This window comes from Prunus avium, chromosome 2, assembly GCF_965620075.1.
Source record: "Prunus avium chromosome 2, drPruAviu1.hap1.1, whole genome shotgun sequence".
Taxonomy (NCBI): Eukaryota; Viridiplantae; Streptophyta; class Magnoliopsida; order Rosales; family Rosaceae; genus Prunus; species Prunus avium.
In genome coordinates, this window is record NC_142285.1 from 42,578,428 (window position 1) to 42,596,578 (window position 18,151).

General features: G+C 37.7%; 4 protein-coding genes across 5 annotated transcripts; 2 read left to right on the forward strand and 2 right to left on the reverse strand.

Moving 5' to 3' along the window:
* Positions 1–1,133: 1,133 nt before the first annotated feature.
* On the forward strand, positions 1,134–3,834 carry LOC110767623 (tubulin beta-1 chain). The gene is made up of 3 exons (XM_021971207.2): positions 1,134–1,656; positions 1,850–2,119; positions 2,812–3,834. The coding sequence occupies exons 1-3, from the start codon at positions 1,263–1,265 to the stop codon at positions 3,489–3,491; spliced, it is 1,344 nt and encodes a 447-aa protein (XP_021826899.1). The 5' UTR covers positions 1,134–1,262; the 3' UTR covers positions 3,492–3,834.
* A 1,029-nt stretch (positions 3,835–4,863) lies between these two features.
* LOC110767605 (PAR1 protein) lies at positions 4,864–6,074 on the reverse strand. The gene is made up of 3 exons (XM_088248113.1): positions 5,868–6,074; positions 5,452–5,778; positions 4,864–5,349 (listed from the first exon to the last, which is right to left on the reverse strand). The coding sequence occupies exons 1-3, from the start codon at positions 5,941–5,943 to the stop codon at positions 5,150–5,152; spliced, it is 603 nt and encodes a 200-aa protein (XP_088104239.1). The 5' UTR covers positions 5,944–6,074; the 3' UTR covers positions 4,864–5,149.
* A 5,833-nt stretch (positions 6,075–11,907) lies between these two features.
* LOC110767786 (RNA polymerase III subunit RPC82 family protein) lies at positions 11,908–15,695 on the forward strand. The gene is made up of 14 exons (XM_021971438.2): positions 11,908–12,102; positions 12,195–12,342; positions 12,463–12,566; positions 12,663–12,750; positions 12,877–13,028; positions 13,515–13,655; positions 13,759–13,863; positions 13,950–14,061; positions 14,213–14,362; positions 14,499–14,536; positions 14,626–14,718; positions 15,005–15,097; positions 15,214–15,363; positions 15,504–15,695. Exons 1-14 carry the CDS (start codon positions 12,031–12,033, stop codon positions 15,636–15,638), a joined length of 1,581 nt encoding a protein of 526 aa, XP_021827130.1. The 5' UTR covers positions 11,908–12,030; the 3' UTR covers positions 15,639–15,695.
* Positions 15,696–15,970: 275 nt separating this feature from the next.
* LOC110767787 (uncharacterized) lies at positions 15,971–18,151 on the reverse strand. 2 transcript variants are annotated; one of them, XM_021971441.2, is made up of 4 exons: positions 17,611–18,151; positions 16,925–16,979; positions 16,724–16,783; positions 15,971–16,510 (listed from the first exon to the last, which is right to left on the reverse strand). In XM_021971441.2, the coding sequence occupies exons 1-4, from the start codon at positions 17,860–17,862 to the stop codon at positions 16,134–16,136; spliced, it is 744 nt and encodes a 247-aa protein (XP_021827133.1). In that variant the 5' UTR covers positions 17,863–18,151; the 3' UTR covers positions 15,971–16,133. The 2 variants fall into 2 exon arrangements, with proteins under 2 accessions (XP_021827133.1, XP_021827134.1); XM_021971442.2 differs by lacking the exon at positions 16,724–16,783 and having other exon boundaries at positions 17,611–18,143.

Below are 18,151 nucleotides of genomic sequence, written 5' to 3' on the forward strand. Positions count from 1 at the left end.
AGCCGATGATCCCCTCTCTCAAAATATTATTCTTCCTTTGTTGGATTGGAAGGTAGGGTTGGCATATGTTAGTAGCTTACCTATAAAAATGATGGGTTTCTTAGCTTTGTGACCAAGGGTAGAGTGATGGCTACACTTGATCTCAATTCATGTCATTTTTGTAATGATTATGATGATGATAATAACATTGCTTCTCTCTCTTTTGGGTTTGTTCATCTAGTTATATGGGGTCACTTCTCTAATGTTATAGATTGAGTGAAAGCTAAGGTTAGTACAGATATCTCATGCTTTTGTTTAGTCTCCAAAAATATAAGGACCTTGAAATGTGACAACTAAACTTCTATTCCATAGTTCTATCATACAATTTATTTATTTATTATATAAATGTTTCACCTTCCAAACTTTCTCAAGCGATAATTTAAGCTATCAAGATAGAGATTCAAACTTGATTGTAAAAGAGCGAGCTCACTATTCTCGCTGGTTATCTAACCCATGTGTGCTGCTTTTGAATCATTTTAGCTAATAAAACCAAACACGTAACCCATATGTGTTGGAAAATGGAAAAAAAAAAAGGGAAACACACAAACTACAAATATATAGGAAAACGCTCACCAATTTTGTTTGTTAAACAAATTACCTACTAAATTCGTTTTAAGTGCTTTTTGTCAACAAATATTTGTTTGATTTGATGTTGCAAAATAAAAAATTGTGTGAAGTACTACTCACATGACCCTATCCAGTCACGTGTTCCCGGTGTGCAGACTCTCACTGCCTCATCCAAACCATCCAATATACGTTACCCCACTGTGCCGCTGGCGAGTAACCGTCAGCCAGTTCACAACGCGTGAAATCCAGTCCCCCAATCGTTTCCCAAACGTTAAACACCACATCCACTGCAACCCCACTAAGCCATCCGGTACTCCCTCACATCGAGACGTACATCCAAATTGACTTCCACTCAGCCAACCCAATCAACGTCTCAGATTCCCTCCAGTCCCTACCATTTACATACCAGATCAGCCCCTGCTGACACTCAAAATTACAGGTTCGCTTTTCAAAATTTAAATTCCCACTCAAAACAAACGGTGCCGTCAAGTTCGTCCGTTATCTCTCCCGCTATAAAACACCCCACGTCACTCCCTCACTCTCCAAAACCCTTCATCTTCTTCCCGATCATCTCTCTCTCCTCGAACCTTCTTCTCCTCAGTCTAAATTCCCATCTCTCGTCAAACACAGCCACTCTCTTTCAAGCGCGCTTCAAAATGCGTGAGATTCTCCACATCCAGGGAGGCCAATGCGGCAACCAGATCGGCGCCAAGTTCTGGGAGGTCGTCTGCGCCGAGCACGGCATCGACTCCACCGGTCGTTACCAAGGCGACAACGAGCTCCAGCTCGAGCGCGTCAATGTCTACTACAACGAAGCCAGTTGCGGGAGGTTCGTCCCACGCGCCGTCCTCATGGATCTGGAGCCAGGCACCATGGACAGCGTCAGATCTGGACCGTACGGCCAGATATTCCGGCCCGATAACTTCGTTTTCGGGCAGTCCGGTGCCGGCAACAACTGGGCTAAGGGTCATTACACCGAAGGCGCCGAGTTGATTGACTCTGTTCTCGATGTCGTTCGGAAGGAGGCTGAGAACTGCGACTGTTTGCAAGGTATTCTTCGAGTTCGATTTTAGTTGCTAGATCAGTAGATCCATGTCAATTTTCCGAGTTTTCGAGTGTTTGGATACAAGATATAATAATTATCGTAGAATTTTGGTTATGAATCCAAATTGACTCTGGTTGGATACACTTTATATGGTTTCGAGTGTGCTAATTGTTACCTAATGTACTTGTTTGGCAACAGGCTTTCAGGTTTGCCACTCTCTCGGAGGAGGTACTGGTTCTGGAATGGGAACGCTTCTCATTTCCAAGATACGAGAGGAATACCCGGACCGAATGATGCTCACCTTCTCTGTATTTCCGTCGCCAAAGGTGTCAGACACCGTCGTTGAGCCTTACAATGCAACTCTCTCGGTTCACCAGCTTGTTGAAAACGCAGATGAGTGTATGGTTTTGGACAACGAGGCTCTCTATGACATTTGCTTCCGAACACTCAAGCTCACCACTCCCAGCTGTGAGTTTCTTCTTCTTTGGGTACTCTTCCCTGTTGAATTGTAAATATGGATTTCCTAGTTCAATTTAGAAAAATCTATGTTATTCTCTTATCGGTTTGGCATTTATCTATTGAAATTTTGACTTGGGGAGTGAATTGTTTATATTATCCCTGTAGTTTGTAGTGAAAGAGCAGATTATTCAAATTCTATATACGATTTCACCATATCAGTTATGCGCCTTGGGCTTATAATCATTGTGTGCTTTTCTGCATTAACTATATGTGGTTGAGTCCCCTTTCATTGATATTGTTGTCCTCGGTTTTTGGCTACAATTATAGAAATTATACAATTGGACAAGCTGTTCTTAGTTATACATGCAGACACTTGTAGCCTTGTGCTTAGTGGTAGGACACTATTTGTTTGGCACAATTGCAATTTTAGTTTCACTTGTGCACACTAGCTTCTTAGGGATTTCACTATTTGTTGCTCCATTTTTCCTCTAAAAATTGTATTTGAGATTGTGTACTTGAGTATATGCAAATGGTTCTCTTGTTTGAATTACGGCTTACAAATGCTTGTTAAGTTAGACATAGGTTTTCTCGAAATAGGAATCATTATGTGATGCTCTTCATATTGCAGTCCTTATTACTAATTTGCTGATATTGTGAAACATGACATAATCTGAACAATGGTTTCTACTTGATTGATTCAGTTGGGGACCTCAATCACCTGATTTCTGCTACCATGAGTGGTGTAACTTGTTGCCTTCGTTTCCCTGGTCAACTCAACTCGGATCTCCGTAAGCTTGCTGTCAATCTGATTCCATTCCCGCGGTTGCACTTCTTCATGGTTGGGTTTGCTCCACTTACATCCCGTGGATCCCAGCAGTACAGGGCCCTTACTGTTCCAGAGCTCACTCAACAGATGTGGGATGCAAAGAACATGATGTGTGCTGCTGATCCTCGTCATGGACGGTATTTGACTGCTTCAGCTATGTTCCGTGGCAAGATGAGCACCAAGGAAGTCGATGAACAGATGATCAATGTGCAGAATAAGAACTCATCCTACTTTGTTGAGTGGATCCCAAACAATGTCAAGTCTACTGTTTGTGATATCCCACCTACTGGTCTGAAAATGGCGTCGACCTTCATCGGCAACTCCACTTCCATCCAGGAAATGTTCAGGAGGGTGAGTGAGCAGTTCACTGCCATGTTCCGCAGAAAGGCTTTCTTGCATTGGTACACAGGAGAGGGAATGGACGAGATGGAGTTCACCGAGGCAGAGAGCAACATGAACGATCTGGTTTCTGAGTATCAGCAGTACCAAGACGCTACAGCAGATGAGGAAGGGTATGACTACGAAGATGAAGAGGAAGTTCAGGAGGAGGCTTGATCTTGAATTCTCGGTCTGTTCTCTTTTTGCTGCAGTTATGTTGTGGATTTATTAATCTGGTTTTGTTCGTTAGTAGCTTATTTGGGGTTTGGATTGCTGTATTCTGGTCAATTCCTTGGCCAATACCGCAAGTTTGGTTTTTTTTTTTTTTGGTTCTCCTTAGTTTTTAGATGGTATTAGTAGTCTGAAAATATGTGAAATGACAAAAAAGTGTTAATTGATGTCTGTGATATATTAGGGTGGTGTTAAGTAAAGATTGCGATGATTGAATGCCTTTTGTTTTGATGGTGGATGGATTATATATACATGGCCTCTGGTTTCTGGGTGTTGATCTTTGTTTTTACTTCATCTTTGCATTTAAAGTCGAAAAGAAATAGATTGAATTGAAGCCATGTGAAAATCTGGCAATGAATCAATTTCTTTCTGGTATTGTTTGCATGTGCCCACTGTCGCAAGCAGGTGCTGCCACTCGAAAGGCTGCAAGATTCTTGTGTTGTGGTCCTTGAAGGCTGCTGCAAGTTTCCTTCTCCTCCTCATCCATATTTAATTATTGCTTCCCTATTCTCCCTTGTACAATATTTGCGCAATAAATCTGTCAGTGGAATAAAGCCATGCATTATATTTATATTTTTATTTTTCATAATAAATTCAAGGAAATGGAAAATAGAAGTTTTGCTCAATTAAAATTGAAACCACCAAACAACTAATGCCAAAAAATAAATAAATCCGAGTAATTGTCAGTTCAATCTCGCAAGCCCAACCAAGCCCAATCCAAAGCCCAACCTTTCTAATGAATGCGGTGCTAATGTACCACTTTCGTTTAGAAATTATATTAGATCCCTGTAAAGTACCAATTAGTGTGGTTTCAAGCAATTGCTTCTTCAGAAAAGGTTTTTAGTTCGAGCCCTAACTTTTGTGTAGTGTGTGTGAGTTTAGTTAATAGGAAATTTCCTCAACCAAAAAAAAGAAAAAAAGAATAGACCCGGGACCTGGAATAACAGTTCTATGCCCCCACTTGCCCAACTAAACATACACTTATAATTTGACTTAAACCACAATCCACTTACCCTAATTTTAGTTAACCTTTTAGTTTATGGCACCATACGACATATTAAGGTCCGTATGTGGTCACTTGTTGGCCAAAACATTAATGATGGGCTAACTTCTTTCTCAACTCTTGATGGAGAAAGGAGAAAGAATATTCTTCTCCTCAAATTTTGCCTTCTTTTTCTAAGTATACGCTTGCATACTTCATTTTTTGAGATTGGTTTGACTAATCTCGATACAATAATGTTGCGAAACGCATATACAGTATACTGTTCACATTTGCTTCACAAGTGTATGTGTTTTTTTTAATAAAAAAGAAAAAAAAAATCCTCCAACAATCACGCAAAATTTTTATGAGCGTAAAAAAGGGTACATATAATATAGGATGTTAAAATCCATTATTAAAGCATACAAAGCTAGAAAACTATTTCTAGAACACAATTACCTTAATTGTAGCACACAATAAATCTACGTACATAGTATTTCTGAGTTTACAATATACTTATAGTAAAAATTTAAATAAAATACATTGATATTTTGATGTAACATGAAAGCCTGGGCGGCTGGAAAACTCAGCCCCATGAAACCTCATGTATGGAATGATAGTGCACTTAGTTATAGTAAGGAGGCTGTGCTGGAGCAACCTCTGTTGGTGTGGATGCAAACAAATTGGCTGAGTTAATTGGTCCGGGTGCTACCAAATTTGCAGGGTGGATTGGTCCTGGTGCAACAAATCCAGAGCTACGGATCTCCGACATCTGTCGACGAGCATTTGCTCCTTGTGCTTCACACAATTTTGGTAGAAATACCCCTATATACAAGCAAAACACCATATAATTAATGAACGTTAAATACTATTAAGATAAATGTGTAGTTTGGATTGGATTCACATTCTAAGAATATAAATAAGTACCTTCACCAGCGGCAAGATTGAAGTAAAGGTCAACAATGTTGGGGCAGGTGTCGTAGCACTGAGGGGAGCAAAGCTTTTGGGTGAAGCGAGACTCCAGGAGAGAGTCTGAGCAGATGCCATAGGATTTGCGGTCAAGCCCACAAGACTTGATGCACTGCTCACTCTCCACCCAGTCCTTCAATTTATCTGCCTCAATCTCTGATGTGCGGCACGTGTATGCTTCCTCTCCGCTCCTCTTCACATGCTTCTCAAGCACACAGCGTTTGCTGGACGACGACACAGCGAATGCGCATGTGTCTTGGTCTAGATCCTCGCAAGTTATTGCTCCTGCATGCAAATGAAACTCATTAGAAAATTGGTTGGTAATGAAATAAGAAAGTTGGTAATTAATTAAGTAACCATAAACCAAAACAAACCTAGGGTGGCTTGCACACAGACGGCAAGGGCAAGAGCCAGCACAGCAAGGGTCTTCAAGCTCATGTTAGAAGCCATGTATTTGTAATGAAAAAAGATAGAGGATGTGGCTAATTGAAGGAAGCTAGGAGGAGGAGAAGGAACGTGTTTGTTTTGTTGTGGAGATATGCATTGGTGGGGAGGGCTATTTTATAGTCGTTTGAAGGAGGACTGTAGAATATAGAAATTGTGAAAGCTGTATTCTGAAGAAGAGATGGCGGACTTTGAATGTGAAAAAAATGGGCACGAAGCCTAGTTTAGATCTTAGTGAAGAGACAGGACCCCACGAAGGAGGGCTGTGTTCGAGAAATTTCTCTATCAATGACCTAATTTCAAATATAACATACTAGTCAATTGACGTGGCAACTTGTGCCCGCTATCAATGGCGTAGATGCATGGTTGTGTTGTGTATATATGCGTACATATACCAAGTAATATACCAGATGCCACATCGACGTCGTGTATATATACATACCTATACCTACATGCATGTGAAAACTAGCTCTAGATACCTGATTTTCCTTTTAATATTGGCCGGTATTAATTTTCAGTCTCCGTTATTTGAAAGTTTGTAAATTCCTAGTGGATTATGATATGCTTCCTTTAGTTTGGTTACTTGCACGCCAGTATAGAATATACTAATTGATGAGATTATTGCACGGAAAAATTATATAATGCAATGTATATAATAATTATAATTTGTGCCATTTTTTACTATATTTTGCTAATCATTTTGGTCATCCATTAGACACTCATTTTCTTTGAAGTTCGGTTCAAAACCATAATAAGTTATCAATACTTAATCAACCCGATTTTCTACCCAAAAAAGAAAAACCCACCTCATACATATTAGATTCTTACTTTAATTTAATCAACTATATTCATGATTGATTCATTGAAGTCAACTAAATTAACGGTAAAAAGGTGCATAATGATGGATTCTGAGCTTTTGTATTTAGCATCGGTGCATTTACACACGTCAACATATATCTTTGCATACTATTATAATATTATAATTTATGTGTATTTAAATATCTTTGAAATATAATATTAAAAAATAAAAAATAAAAGTCTTGACAAGCATTCCAACCCAGCCCCTACCTCGCCGCCCCCACCCAGTGCTTTCCATGACCTCCACCCCTAACCCCTCTCTCTTCCCCAGTGCCATTCATAGTCCTTTCAGCAAATCCAACCAATGGATACTTTTAAAAAAAAATAAAAAATCCTTTCAGCAAATAGTGCCAACAAATAAAATAGAAAAAGGTACGCAATAAGAAAAGTTATGTTAACAAAAGAACAAGGAAAGGCATTAAATTTGTCTTAAACGATATGGTATACCAATTAAGAATTAAGTATTGGATCTAGGCTGCCTAACTTTGAGTTGTAACTTGTATTGTATGTATATGGTAATATGGTATGTATGTATGTCACTCTCCAACATCCTTGTGAGTGGCATTTTCCTTTACATTATTCTACGTACGCCATTAGCTCTTAAATTTAGGCGAAAACAAAATGAACAGACAAATTAGCACGAAACTGCATTTTATACGATAGTCCACGCCAGACATTTGCCACGTAGCACGTATACCTGGTTATGATTTACATATAATATTGTTGTTGTTTATGTTGTTATTTTTGTCCTGAATTCAGATGGTTCATGTTTTTGGACTGATCTCATGTTAATATGTCAAAAAAACTTGAACACACATGCAAATAGAACTACTCAAATAAAAACAAAAAAGAGTTTTCCCACTTTCTTGGCAATCGGCATTTGGAATTAAAACGCAGATTGGCTTCTGTCTAGACTTGTATTGTGGGAAGTCCGGAAGACCAAAGCAAACGCACCTACAAATTACAATCACAATGTAATGTTTTTCTTTTACACGAAATGATTAATTTAAACCCCCGAGATGATTATGAGGTAGAAAGAAGAATGATTTGCACAATATAATATGGGCTGGTCTCCTCCGTCGTTTGCGGAGTCAAAGCTTGAATTTTTGAGATTTTTATTTTAGTGTTGTTGTTAGGGCTTTCCATTACTCCACAGACTACGGCGCAGAGAGAGTTTGTTATATCAACCGACAAAGACATCAGTTTGGACTTTTACTCTGAATTTTACGAGTTTAGTCGCATCCCCATATATAACGACTATTTAATGAGTGACTCTGTGGTGGGGGCGGAGGAGCCATGCTCTCCTCACTTCTTTGAATTTTTGTTATCGTCGAAATTTACGCTGGCAAAAAAGAAAAAGAGAAGAAGGACCCAACTCAACAACTTTATATCCAGTTCACCTATAACTAGAAGCTTCTATTTTATTTAGAATGCAATAAGGCAGCTAATCAAGTGGAAAATTATTTTGACTTACAAACTAGAGGTCTTAAGTTCGAACCCTCAAGATATTTTGATTGTGTACGCGTGAAAACCCCCCCTCTCATCTAATCTAGACTATCGCTTGTACTTAAAAAAAAAAAAAAGAAAAAAAAGAGTGTTATTACTGTTAAGAAAGTTGGGCGGACAAGCAGGAGCGTTTCTATGTTAACGGCATGTTGGGCAGCTTCTCTCCTCTCGTCTTGTCTACAACAACTTCTCATTTACTTCTCTTGACATATAGACATCAACTTCTCCTCTTGCTAGCAACTTCTCTTTTTGGCAACAATTATTCTTCTCATTCTCTCATTTTTAATTATCTTATGCATCTTTAATTTGAAATTGAGTATTCTAGGGTTTAATTAGGAATGAATTAAAATTTGGGGATTTTGTTGAAATGAATTAGGGCTTTGATTTTAGGAATTTTGTTGAGATATTTGATTTGTTGTTGGTATTGTTGAGATGTTTGATTTGTGTTGGTATGTTTAATTAAATGCATTGGTGCTATTATGAGAATTGTTTTATTTTTGTTGAGATGTTTGATTTCTCTTCTTGGTAAAATCTTTCCGAATCTCTCATTGTTGAGCCTCAAGTTGAAAAAGTTGATGATGATCAAGATTTTAATATCAATTATCTTAAGCGTGATCTAGGATTACGTTGTCTAGTTTTATTTTTTGTATTTGTTAAACTTTTATTTATTAATAGATATGCATTTAAAGGTAAGGCTCATTACGTCCCTCTGACTATGTGTATCTTTATATGTTTATTAACAAAATCCACTTGTACCGTCGAATTTAGTATGGAAGTTTTGCTCAGTCAGCTTTCGAATCCTGAAATCGCCACTGCGGACAGGCCACCACTGTCTCTGATTCGTGTGTTGGTCTTGGATGGCCTACCTTGTACTCTAATTGGGCCGGGCCAAACTAATGGGTGTAGGCCAATTTTTTAAAGTGTGCTTAGTTTAGCTGATTCTCTTTTGTTTTACTGTTTTTGCTTCGTGAGCCAAGGGCCACGTCTTTTGTATCTCCATTGCCTCCCTTGGGCTGTTAATGAAGCCGGTATAGCTAGCAAGGTGTGTGAAGGTGACAAAATTCTAAATTTAATGTTTCAAGAAGGAGAAGATGGATTATTAGCAGAAATCATAAATATCAGAAACCACGATGGCCGACATGTCAATTCTCATTCGAACATAATATCTAATATATATGTATATAATTCAGACAATTTATTTGTTCAAATATATATATATATATATATATATATATATATATATATATATATATATATATATATACGTAGTTTTCCCTGACAGAAACTACTGGGCGCTTAACAACCAAACATGTTATCGACAATGAAAAATAGTACGATTCATGTTACTACTGATGCTTTGTTGTTGTTTATTGATTATTATTCGTTCATGAATCATGTGGGTTCCTTCTCACCTGCCATGTCTATCTATGAACATCATGTACATATGTGTGTGTATATATATATATATATATATATTTGGGAAAGACAAAAACAATCAAGCAATTGCATCATCAGACATCAGACAGAGTAGTTCAACAATCATGCATATATATAGTCCACTCGGCAGGCCCATGGGGCATGAAAATATCCGACAATAATGACTGTTTTTAGTACTGGATTTGTCGTCGATGAGACATATTCATGTCGGTTTTTTGCCTCCGTCAGATCAAATATAATTCAAGATTTCTTGTGTAAGATATTTTATAACTTGTTTCAGTGAATTCAAAACACAAACAGTTTCTTGTCATGAATGAATGACAATATAATATGGTCATAATGGATCACGAGATGCTCCATCTTTGGCCCATGGGTCATCAGTTTCAGTACAGGCTACAGCATGCATGTTGAATCAATTATATTAACCTGTACGGAATTCTCAATTTAAATTGAAAACTGATGATCAGATGGGAAGTTTATGAAACAATTTTAAATTGGAAATCTAATTTTAACTAGCATTAATTTCGTGGGTTTCCCTGTTTCGTCTTGACTTTGATCTTAAAATCTTGAAAACCAAATTAAGAAAATAGCACAAGAACAACAACAATCAATCACCACCACGAGGAAACAAAAAGTATCAAGTTATTATAAAGATTTGTAATTGTAAATATATGTCTTATTACTCATCGGAATGATGATGAGCCATGTATTCATCAAGTTGTGCTTATATATATGTTATATATTATTTGCACAGGCTCTTTAGTGTAATTCAGACAATAGAGCAAAATTTAATTACCATATATCGTGAAATTAAGCACTGGAAAAATTGATTACAGTTCACTCAGAAAGGAGGGTTTTCTTTCTACTTCTTACCTGGATAAACGAACCACATGAACATGATGATTTAGAGCTGACGATGGAAACTTCCCAAGGGATCGCATCGATCCAATATCAAATATCTAAACTCACCATGTTGATTTGGTTGATTAGATCAATGCGATCCCTTTGGAAGCCTCCACCTGCACTCGTTTATAAGATATGCATACTCCAAAACTCTCTCAAGAAAAAGCTCTCTGAGATATCTGCTTGATTCAAAAACCCACCTTTTTGTTTGGAGGAAACATGATATATACTGACGTGCATATATATATATATACACACATATAGTACCTTATTAGCTGGTGGTCTTGGGTTTGGGTATTGGTTTTTGAGTTATTTTATAAGAAGGGTAAAGGTTTGGCTGCTCCTGGCTTCTTTTATAGATGCACAAATCTGTTATGTTCTGTTCATGCATTTGCTGTGATGGGAAAGTTCGCTAGCTTGCGTACGTGTGAGAGACTATTATTATTTAAGTCTTGAGATGCTTCTTTCTCTACCAAGCTCTGCTTTTATAAGCCCTCAGAGAGCATAGATCCCACTCATGCGTACATTAGAAATTCTTCGGTGTGATCGTTATACCGTCACGTAGTGTTACTAATATTGTAACACTTGTATTTATTTATTTATTAACACTATATTCTATGTCAATAACATATCAATTATACATACCATAATTACGTACGTAACGGTGATGATATAATGATTACACCTACATAGTTTCTGCCTAGATTATTTGAGAAATTAGTGATTAAATGGAGCCTACGGCATTGAATCCGTTCAAATGTTGTCAATCGCAAAACGGGGTATGTTAGGGGTAAGGGGGACCGACATGATAACACGGGCATGGGCACTTGCATTGCGTTGCATGGTTATATATGTAGAGGGCAGGTAAAAGTTGTAATCAAACAGCTTTTCTTGCCAACAAAAAACTCAGCATATTCCCTATAAGATAATGACACGTTCAATCGATCGAAAAAATAGATAATGACACATTCCTTCCTTCTTTAATTTCTAATCTAATCCTTCATTATTCTTAGATATTACTATTTCTTATGATATATCTTATTTATATATTTTATCTATTTTGAAGGGCGTCATTTATGGATCATAAATGTGGACCTTACTATTGCATTTTCGTTCGTTTTGATTTGATCCCTTAGTAACTCTCTGCCATCCAACTTCTCCGCTCAGGCCCACTAACGAGTGAAGTTCGGGCCTAATTTTATTGGCCCGCAATAGCCTAGCCAATAGGGTTTGTTGTCCTTCAATTAAAGATTAAAATAATAAAACGGTGAGCATTGACCACTGGAGGGAGCTGCAACTCTCGCCTGAGGCCTGCCTCTACCTTGGTTATTATTTCCCGCCTATCTTTGTCCGCTCTTTCACTGAAGAAGGAGAAATAGGCAGAAGAAGATGACGCTGACCCAATACGGCATTAAATATGCCGTACACATCATCACCTCCAACTTCGGCAATCTCGTCGCTGTAACTCTCTCTCTTTCTCTTCAAAGCTTTTACCTTTTTCTTCAATTTATGGGTAATTATCATTGATTTTATGTATGTGTCTGTGGTTGCAGAAAGTGTGTGAAAGTCTACTAAGAAGAGGACATTTAAGCCTGAAACAGCTAATTGGGTTCACAGAGCTGACCCCTCAGCAAGTCAAGAACTCTCTCCTCATTCTAATCCAACACAATTGCGTTCAACCCTTCTCCTTCGACCAATCCGGTGCGTCTCTTAACCCTAAACCCAGCTTCTGTTCTTTTCAATTTTCATGTGGGCTTTTGGGTTTGCTCAATGAGAGCATAAAATGAGTGAATTTTTTTGTTTGCCTATGTGGTGATGCAGAGGGCCCAAAAGTCACTCAGTATATAGCGCTCTTCGATAATATAATCCACCGGGGGAGGTTTGCCAAATTTCTTGCTGTTGTATCCCAGGAACTCGATACAGATGTTGGTTTCTTTGTTCTTTTTGTTTTTGGTTTGGTTTGTTGTTTTTAGGGGGTCATCGATTCTCTGATTATTGCCTTTCCTTCATTTGTTTTCCAGCACGAACTAATTCTCAAGGATTTGCTTGAGAATGGTAGGCTTACACTTAAACAAATAATTGAAGGAGCTGAATCAAGTAAAAGTCAAGGTGAGCCTTTTATCACTGTTTTATTGAATATTTTTGCTTCAATTTAAAGTTAAGTGGGAGCATTGTGACTAAGTGTACGGTTCATGTGCTCCATTCCTACAACTTGCTTTTTTTTCCTCCAACCAGGAGATTCTGCAGGTAAGGATTCTGTCCAGGAAAGCTTTCTTAAACTTGTGAACGCCCATTTTGTTGAACGCTGCCCGGCTCCAGAACCAGTTCTTGAACAAGCTACTAAACAAGAAGGTCCTGCAAAGAAGCGAGGTGCTAAGTCTGCTAAGGTAATGCTGTAATAGATCATTTGTGTCGAAGATATAGATTATGCCACGGGGAGGGGTGATTAGGTTTGATTGGAAGTTTGTCAGCCTTTATTACCGGACTGGATGAAAATGAAGGTTGCATTTTTAGTGGACATCGAGTTGTATTGTGTTCGGATGGTGTGATTTCAGTTTCCTGTCAAGTACTAGTCTACTTTACAGTGTGTCTAATTAATCATGCTAGGAAACTCAATACTAACTTTACCTATTTATTGATTGTGGCATGTGTTCAGGTCGATATATATACCCTGTGAACCAAAAACTCAAAATGAAGACCCCATATATTTGAACCAAATCAATCATACAAGCCCTATGAAATAAAGATACTCAATTCATATGCTAGCAAAATTAAGAAAAGAGTTCTCTACTTTAAAACCCTCTTTAGTTCCGCATGTGTTTATTTATTTTTTAAATTGCAGATGTTATAATTCAATTTTGGAACTTTTACAGATGGTTGAAGTACCCGAGACCATTGAACAGCGTGTTATAGCATTAGCAGCGCCTCCGGAAGCTGTAAGATTTTCAATTATGATAGATTCTGAAGCTGATGCTCCTGGAGGAAAAAGTGATAATATGAGTGTTGGGGAGAAGGTTGGTATAGGGATTGTCATTTCTATATAAAAGGGATAGTTGTTCTAGTATGCAGTTTCCTGAAAGATACCCTATTCTAATATGCTATTTTCTGAATTTATAGCGAAAGCATCCTACTTTGGAGTTTGATACAGAATTTGGGTCGAATGATGAAGTGGTTCTTTGGCGTGCCAATTTTGAGGAATTCATTCGATGTCTAAGGCATAAGGTTGGTTTTCTGTCTGTTTTTCTGTTTGGATTATAATTGTCTATTCATACTGATATGGTACTGCATATTCTGTCCATGTGTTCTAGGCTTGCATTGAGAATGTGAGAGCACGACTGGATGATGAAGCTGCAGTTGTCTTAAGAGCAATGCTTAAGGCAACTAGAACTGCAGAGAAGAAAGTTAAAACAGAAAATTCAGGTAAACTGGATGTTCAGATTCTTGCATGCTATAAAATTAAAGTGAAGCCTTAATAAATGAAATCAGGGAGCAGTAGTACCTGATTGGCCATTTGCCTACCATTGTTCCATGCTGTCTCCTTAGCTCATAGTTTTCTTGATTTCTTTTACAGTTCCTTTATCACTTAATACCATTTATGAAGAGGTAATAAACAGTGAAGCTGGTCGTAGTTTGACCATGGGTCGTGTCAGAGATTCGCTCAGCGGGCTCTGTGATTCAAGCCAAGAAAGAGATGTAGATGAGGACGAGTCATATAGTGCTGGTACAACTCCCTCTCATACAACTGTATATATTTTCAAAACTTGAATTCTGGTTTTTATGTATCCTTTATCTTTCGTATGGATGACCTAGTGATACATTGAATATTGTTTTTACTCACACATTTGTTTCTTGTACAGACTTGAAGAAAATTCTTGAACTAGCTCAGGATGATGAGGTTTTTTCTGATTTTTGGTCTTATAAAAAATACGAAAATAAATCTTTATTTACCAAGAAAGATGTCTAAGTACATTTCCTTTTCTGCAGGTGGAGTCCATTGTTTTGAAAAGATATGGGAAAGATGCTTATACAATGTTTAGAATACTGTCACTTGCCGGTCGTCCAATTGAGACGGATAAGGTAATAACATTGCTATGGGTTCCTCCACTGGCAACTGAGAAAATTTCGTAGACATCAGTATAATTTTTTAAAATATCGCCCTTTTATTTAGTTATTGAGAATACTGAAAGGAACTAAATCAAACCCAGCAATCTCTCTCTTCTAAGAGTTTAATGTGACAGAATATTGCATGATAAGTTCCTATATAAATTCTCTCAACTTTCCAAGATGAAGTATTCAAGTTTGTTGTGGTTGTTAAAATAGTGCATTTGTTACTTCATTTACTTATTCCAATACCTCTTTGTAGATTTCAGATATGTCACAGTTATCACTTGTTGAAAAGAACGAAACTCCCAAGATTCTCTATAACCTGTGGAAGGATGATTACTTGCATATGGAGGTAAAGCAGTTGCCTCTTTTACGTACGATGCGTGCACACCCATACACATACATACACGAGTAGTGTATTTATTTATTTAGTTTTGCTCTCCATGACAATGTTTCATATCCTTGCAGAGATTAGTTGTAACAGGAGCTAGACAGTCACAGTTCTTGGTGTGGAGAGTAGATAAACCCATAATTTGGAAACATGTTTTGGATGAGATGTTCCACACTGCCTTGAATTTAAGTCTTCGACTGGCTTGTGAGGAAGAACGATTCAAGGAGGTTCGTAAATACGGGCAATTGCTATTTTTTTTTAAATTTGAATTTATGTATTTGTTTCTTTGTTCTGGAATATTGATGCGAGGAAGATTTGAATAGTGTACATGTAGTTTGTTTTCATGTGTCGTGGTGATTCTTTGCAGATTACTGATCTCCCAGCACACAAACTTCTCGGGGAAATGGCGAAGCAATGGCAACTATACAGAAATGTCATTTTAGTTTTGCAAGCATCCCTTTTGAAGCTTGATGATGCTCTCATGCTCTTCCATGACTTCTGAGATGTAGACGGCTTCGTTCTGACTCTAAATTAATAAATATTATTGCCAACTTTCTGATCCCTTGTATATCCACCCTTGGTTTTATTCTGGTTGGATCGGTCTTTCAGTTTGCTGGTCTTTGTAGTCTAAGTAAATAATTAAAATTTGAAGAGTTTAGGCCTGGTAACTAAAAATTTGAAGAAAATTACGGATAAAAAAAAGTAATATTAAGAATCTACTTTAGCAATAATGAACTTCGACCATCCTAAGAAGGCCTGGCATTCTTTATCGCCAGGATTGTTACTTTGTTTTGTACCAAATTGTAGCAGAAATTTATCAGGAAAAAAAAAATATATGCCAAGTTACCAAATTTTTTTATCTTTTTCAGCAGAAGTACTGCAATGCACTTGGATCTGTGTGACAAAACATCTATATACAGAACGTCTTTAGCATCAGCAAAATAATGGGTAGCCTCTTTCCCCTGTTTCGTAGCAAACTGTTGGTCTTTCTAACTCCCTATACTACAGACCGTGTTCCCGATGTATTGTTTCTGCTTCCAAATTCCTCCTTCGTCACCCCATAATAGATTGGTTTACTGCCTGAAAATGTGATGAAGTTCCAACCAAACGCTGAACCCCCCACAATGTAGCTTCCCTGTAGTTGGCTAGCAACTGGTTTCTTATCTGAGCTGAGAGGGATCGACCGAGTACGAGCTCGCACTGGCTTCTCTACAGAGCATCTTGGTTGAAGATGCTTTTGTTGTTTGCCATCTTGGTTTTCTTTCGCAGGGTCGCTGTCATGTGTCGAATGCTGTGTTTCCGACACAAACTTCCTGTGTGTGTCTCCTGCATCCTTGGCCATCTGTTTGTATAGATCCATCAGAAGCTTGATTTCTGCAAATTACATGTTTACACGTCTTATCAAACAATGTGCTTTCCAAACAAAACATGCAGAACTTAATTAATGTACCACTAGATGATCCTACCTAAGCAATGAAACTGGCCAATGTGTCGTGCTTTCATGCAAAATAGAGCCAAAAGGACTCGTGTAACCATTAACCACACGGTCCTAATTTCAAATGATTCAAGTTCAAACTAATTAATTACCAGTGGATTTTCTGATAAAGGAGCACCTCGTGCCTAGAGTAGTAAATCCATGAGAGAAACCTGGACTGAAAGTGAGTCTAAGCACGGATTGTAGGCCAAGTTGAAGAATTAAATTAAGGATTAGCCATGTCATTTCAGTCTATCATGTTTATGCAATACTGCAAGTACATAAGATGTAATTATGTATCTTAAACAACTCACGTTTTCGAATTTCATCAGCTGCTTTACTATTTCGAAAATCTGGTGTCTGAAGAACCTGCATACAGATCAAAATGTGGTCTTTCACAAGAGCAATTGTAACGTCTGGTTCTGGTTTAACAAAAATAGACAAAGAATGAAGAAAATAGACAGAGAATTCAGGGGACAAGATATTGTAATGAAAGATTTTCCTTATCTGGACCTTATAGAACAACATCAAAGAACACATTTTTATCTTCTTTTTTGTTGCTGTATCTATGTCCTTTTAGGAACTAAATGGAGGGCAAGAAATACAGAGGAGTTTTACCTAGCTTGCTCCATTCAATCGTTGGGCTATGTTCACAGACAATAGGTGTACCTAACTTGCCTAAACTTTCAAAAGAAAACCAAACCCCTCAAGTAAATAAATGTATATTCAAGAAAACACGCAAGCTGGGCAGATATCAAAACCAGTAAGTAAACAAGGCTAAACATCCATTCATTATCAGAGCCAATGTCTTCTGAGCAGCAAAACAGAGACCAATAAACATACATATTGGCTCAACACAGAAAAAAAAAGACCAGAAAAGAACAAATACAAGTGTGACAGAGAGAAACCCATTAAGCAAATAACAAAACTTGATAAAACCGTAACATAAATTATTGCACCATTGATGGGTTAGAAATTGAGCGTATGAAATGAAACCCACCTCAATAAAATTGGGACGGAGTTGTTGAACAAGAGCGCGAACTTTAAACATGGAGGAATGTTGTTGGAGGTCCATATTGATCATTGGTTTTCTTTTCCCGGTGTCCCTCGGCTTCCAAGGAGGAAGAGAAATGGGTTTGTAAATCAGAGGGTCTCCTTCTTGTTGTTGTTGTTGGGCTGTGCTGGGTGCATGTGGCCTTGCTGTTACGTGTCTCTTTGTGCTCTCAACACCTTTTGGTCTTGGCCCTTCCATGGATTCCACTCAAAAGCAACGACCCTTTGGCAAGTTGTTGCTATTTTTGTGCTATGCTGATACGTTCTGCTGTTGGTAATATTTTTTGATCTTATGAACCCTAACTTTTTTTTTTGGGGATAAAAAAAAAGAGTCCCATTGCTATTGTAAATGTAACACCAATAATGGAAATAAGATAACAAATAGAAATCTAATCTAATCAACATGAGAAAAAGAGAAAAAAATAGAGATAATAAAGTCTAATCTAATGGGTGTTGATGGGTATTGGGCTGAGCCAAAGAATTTATCA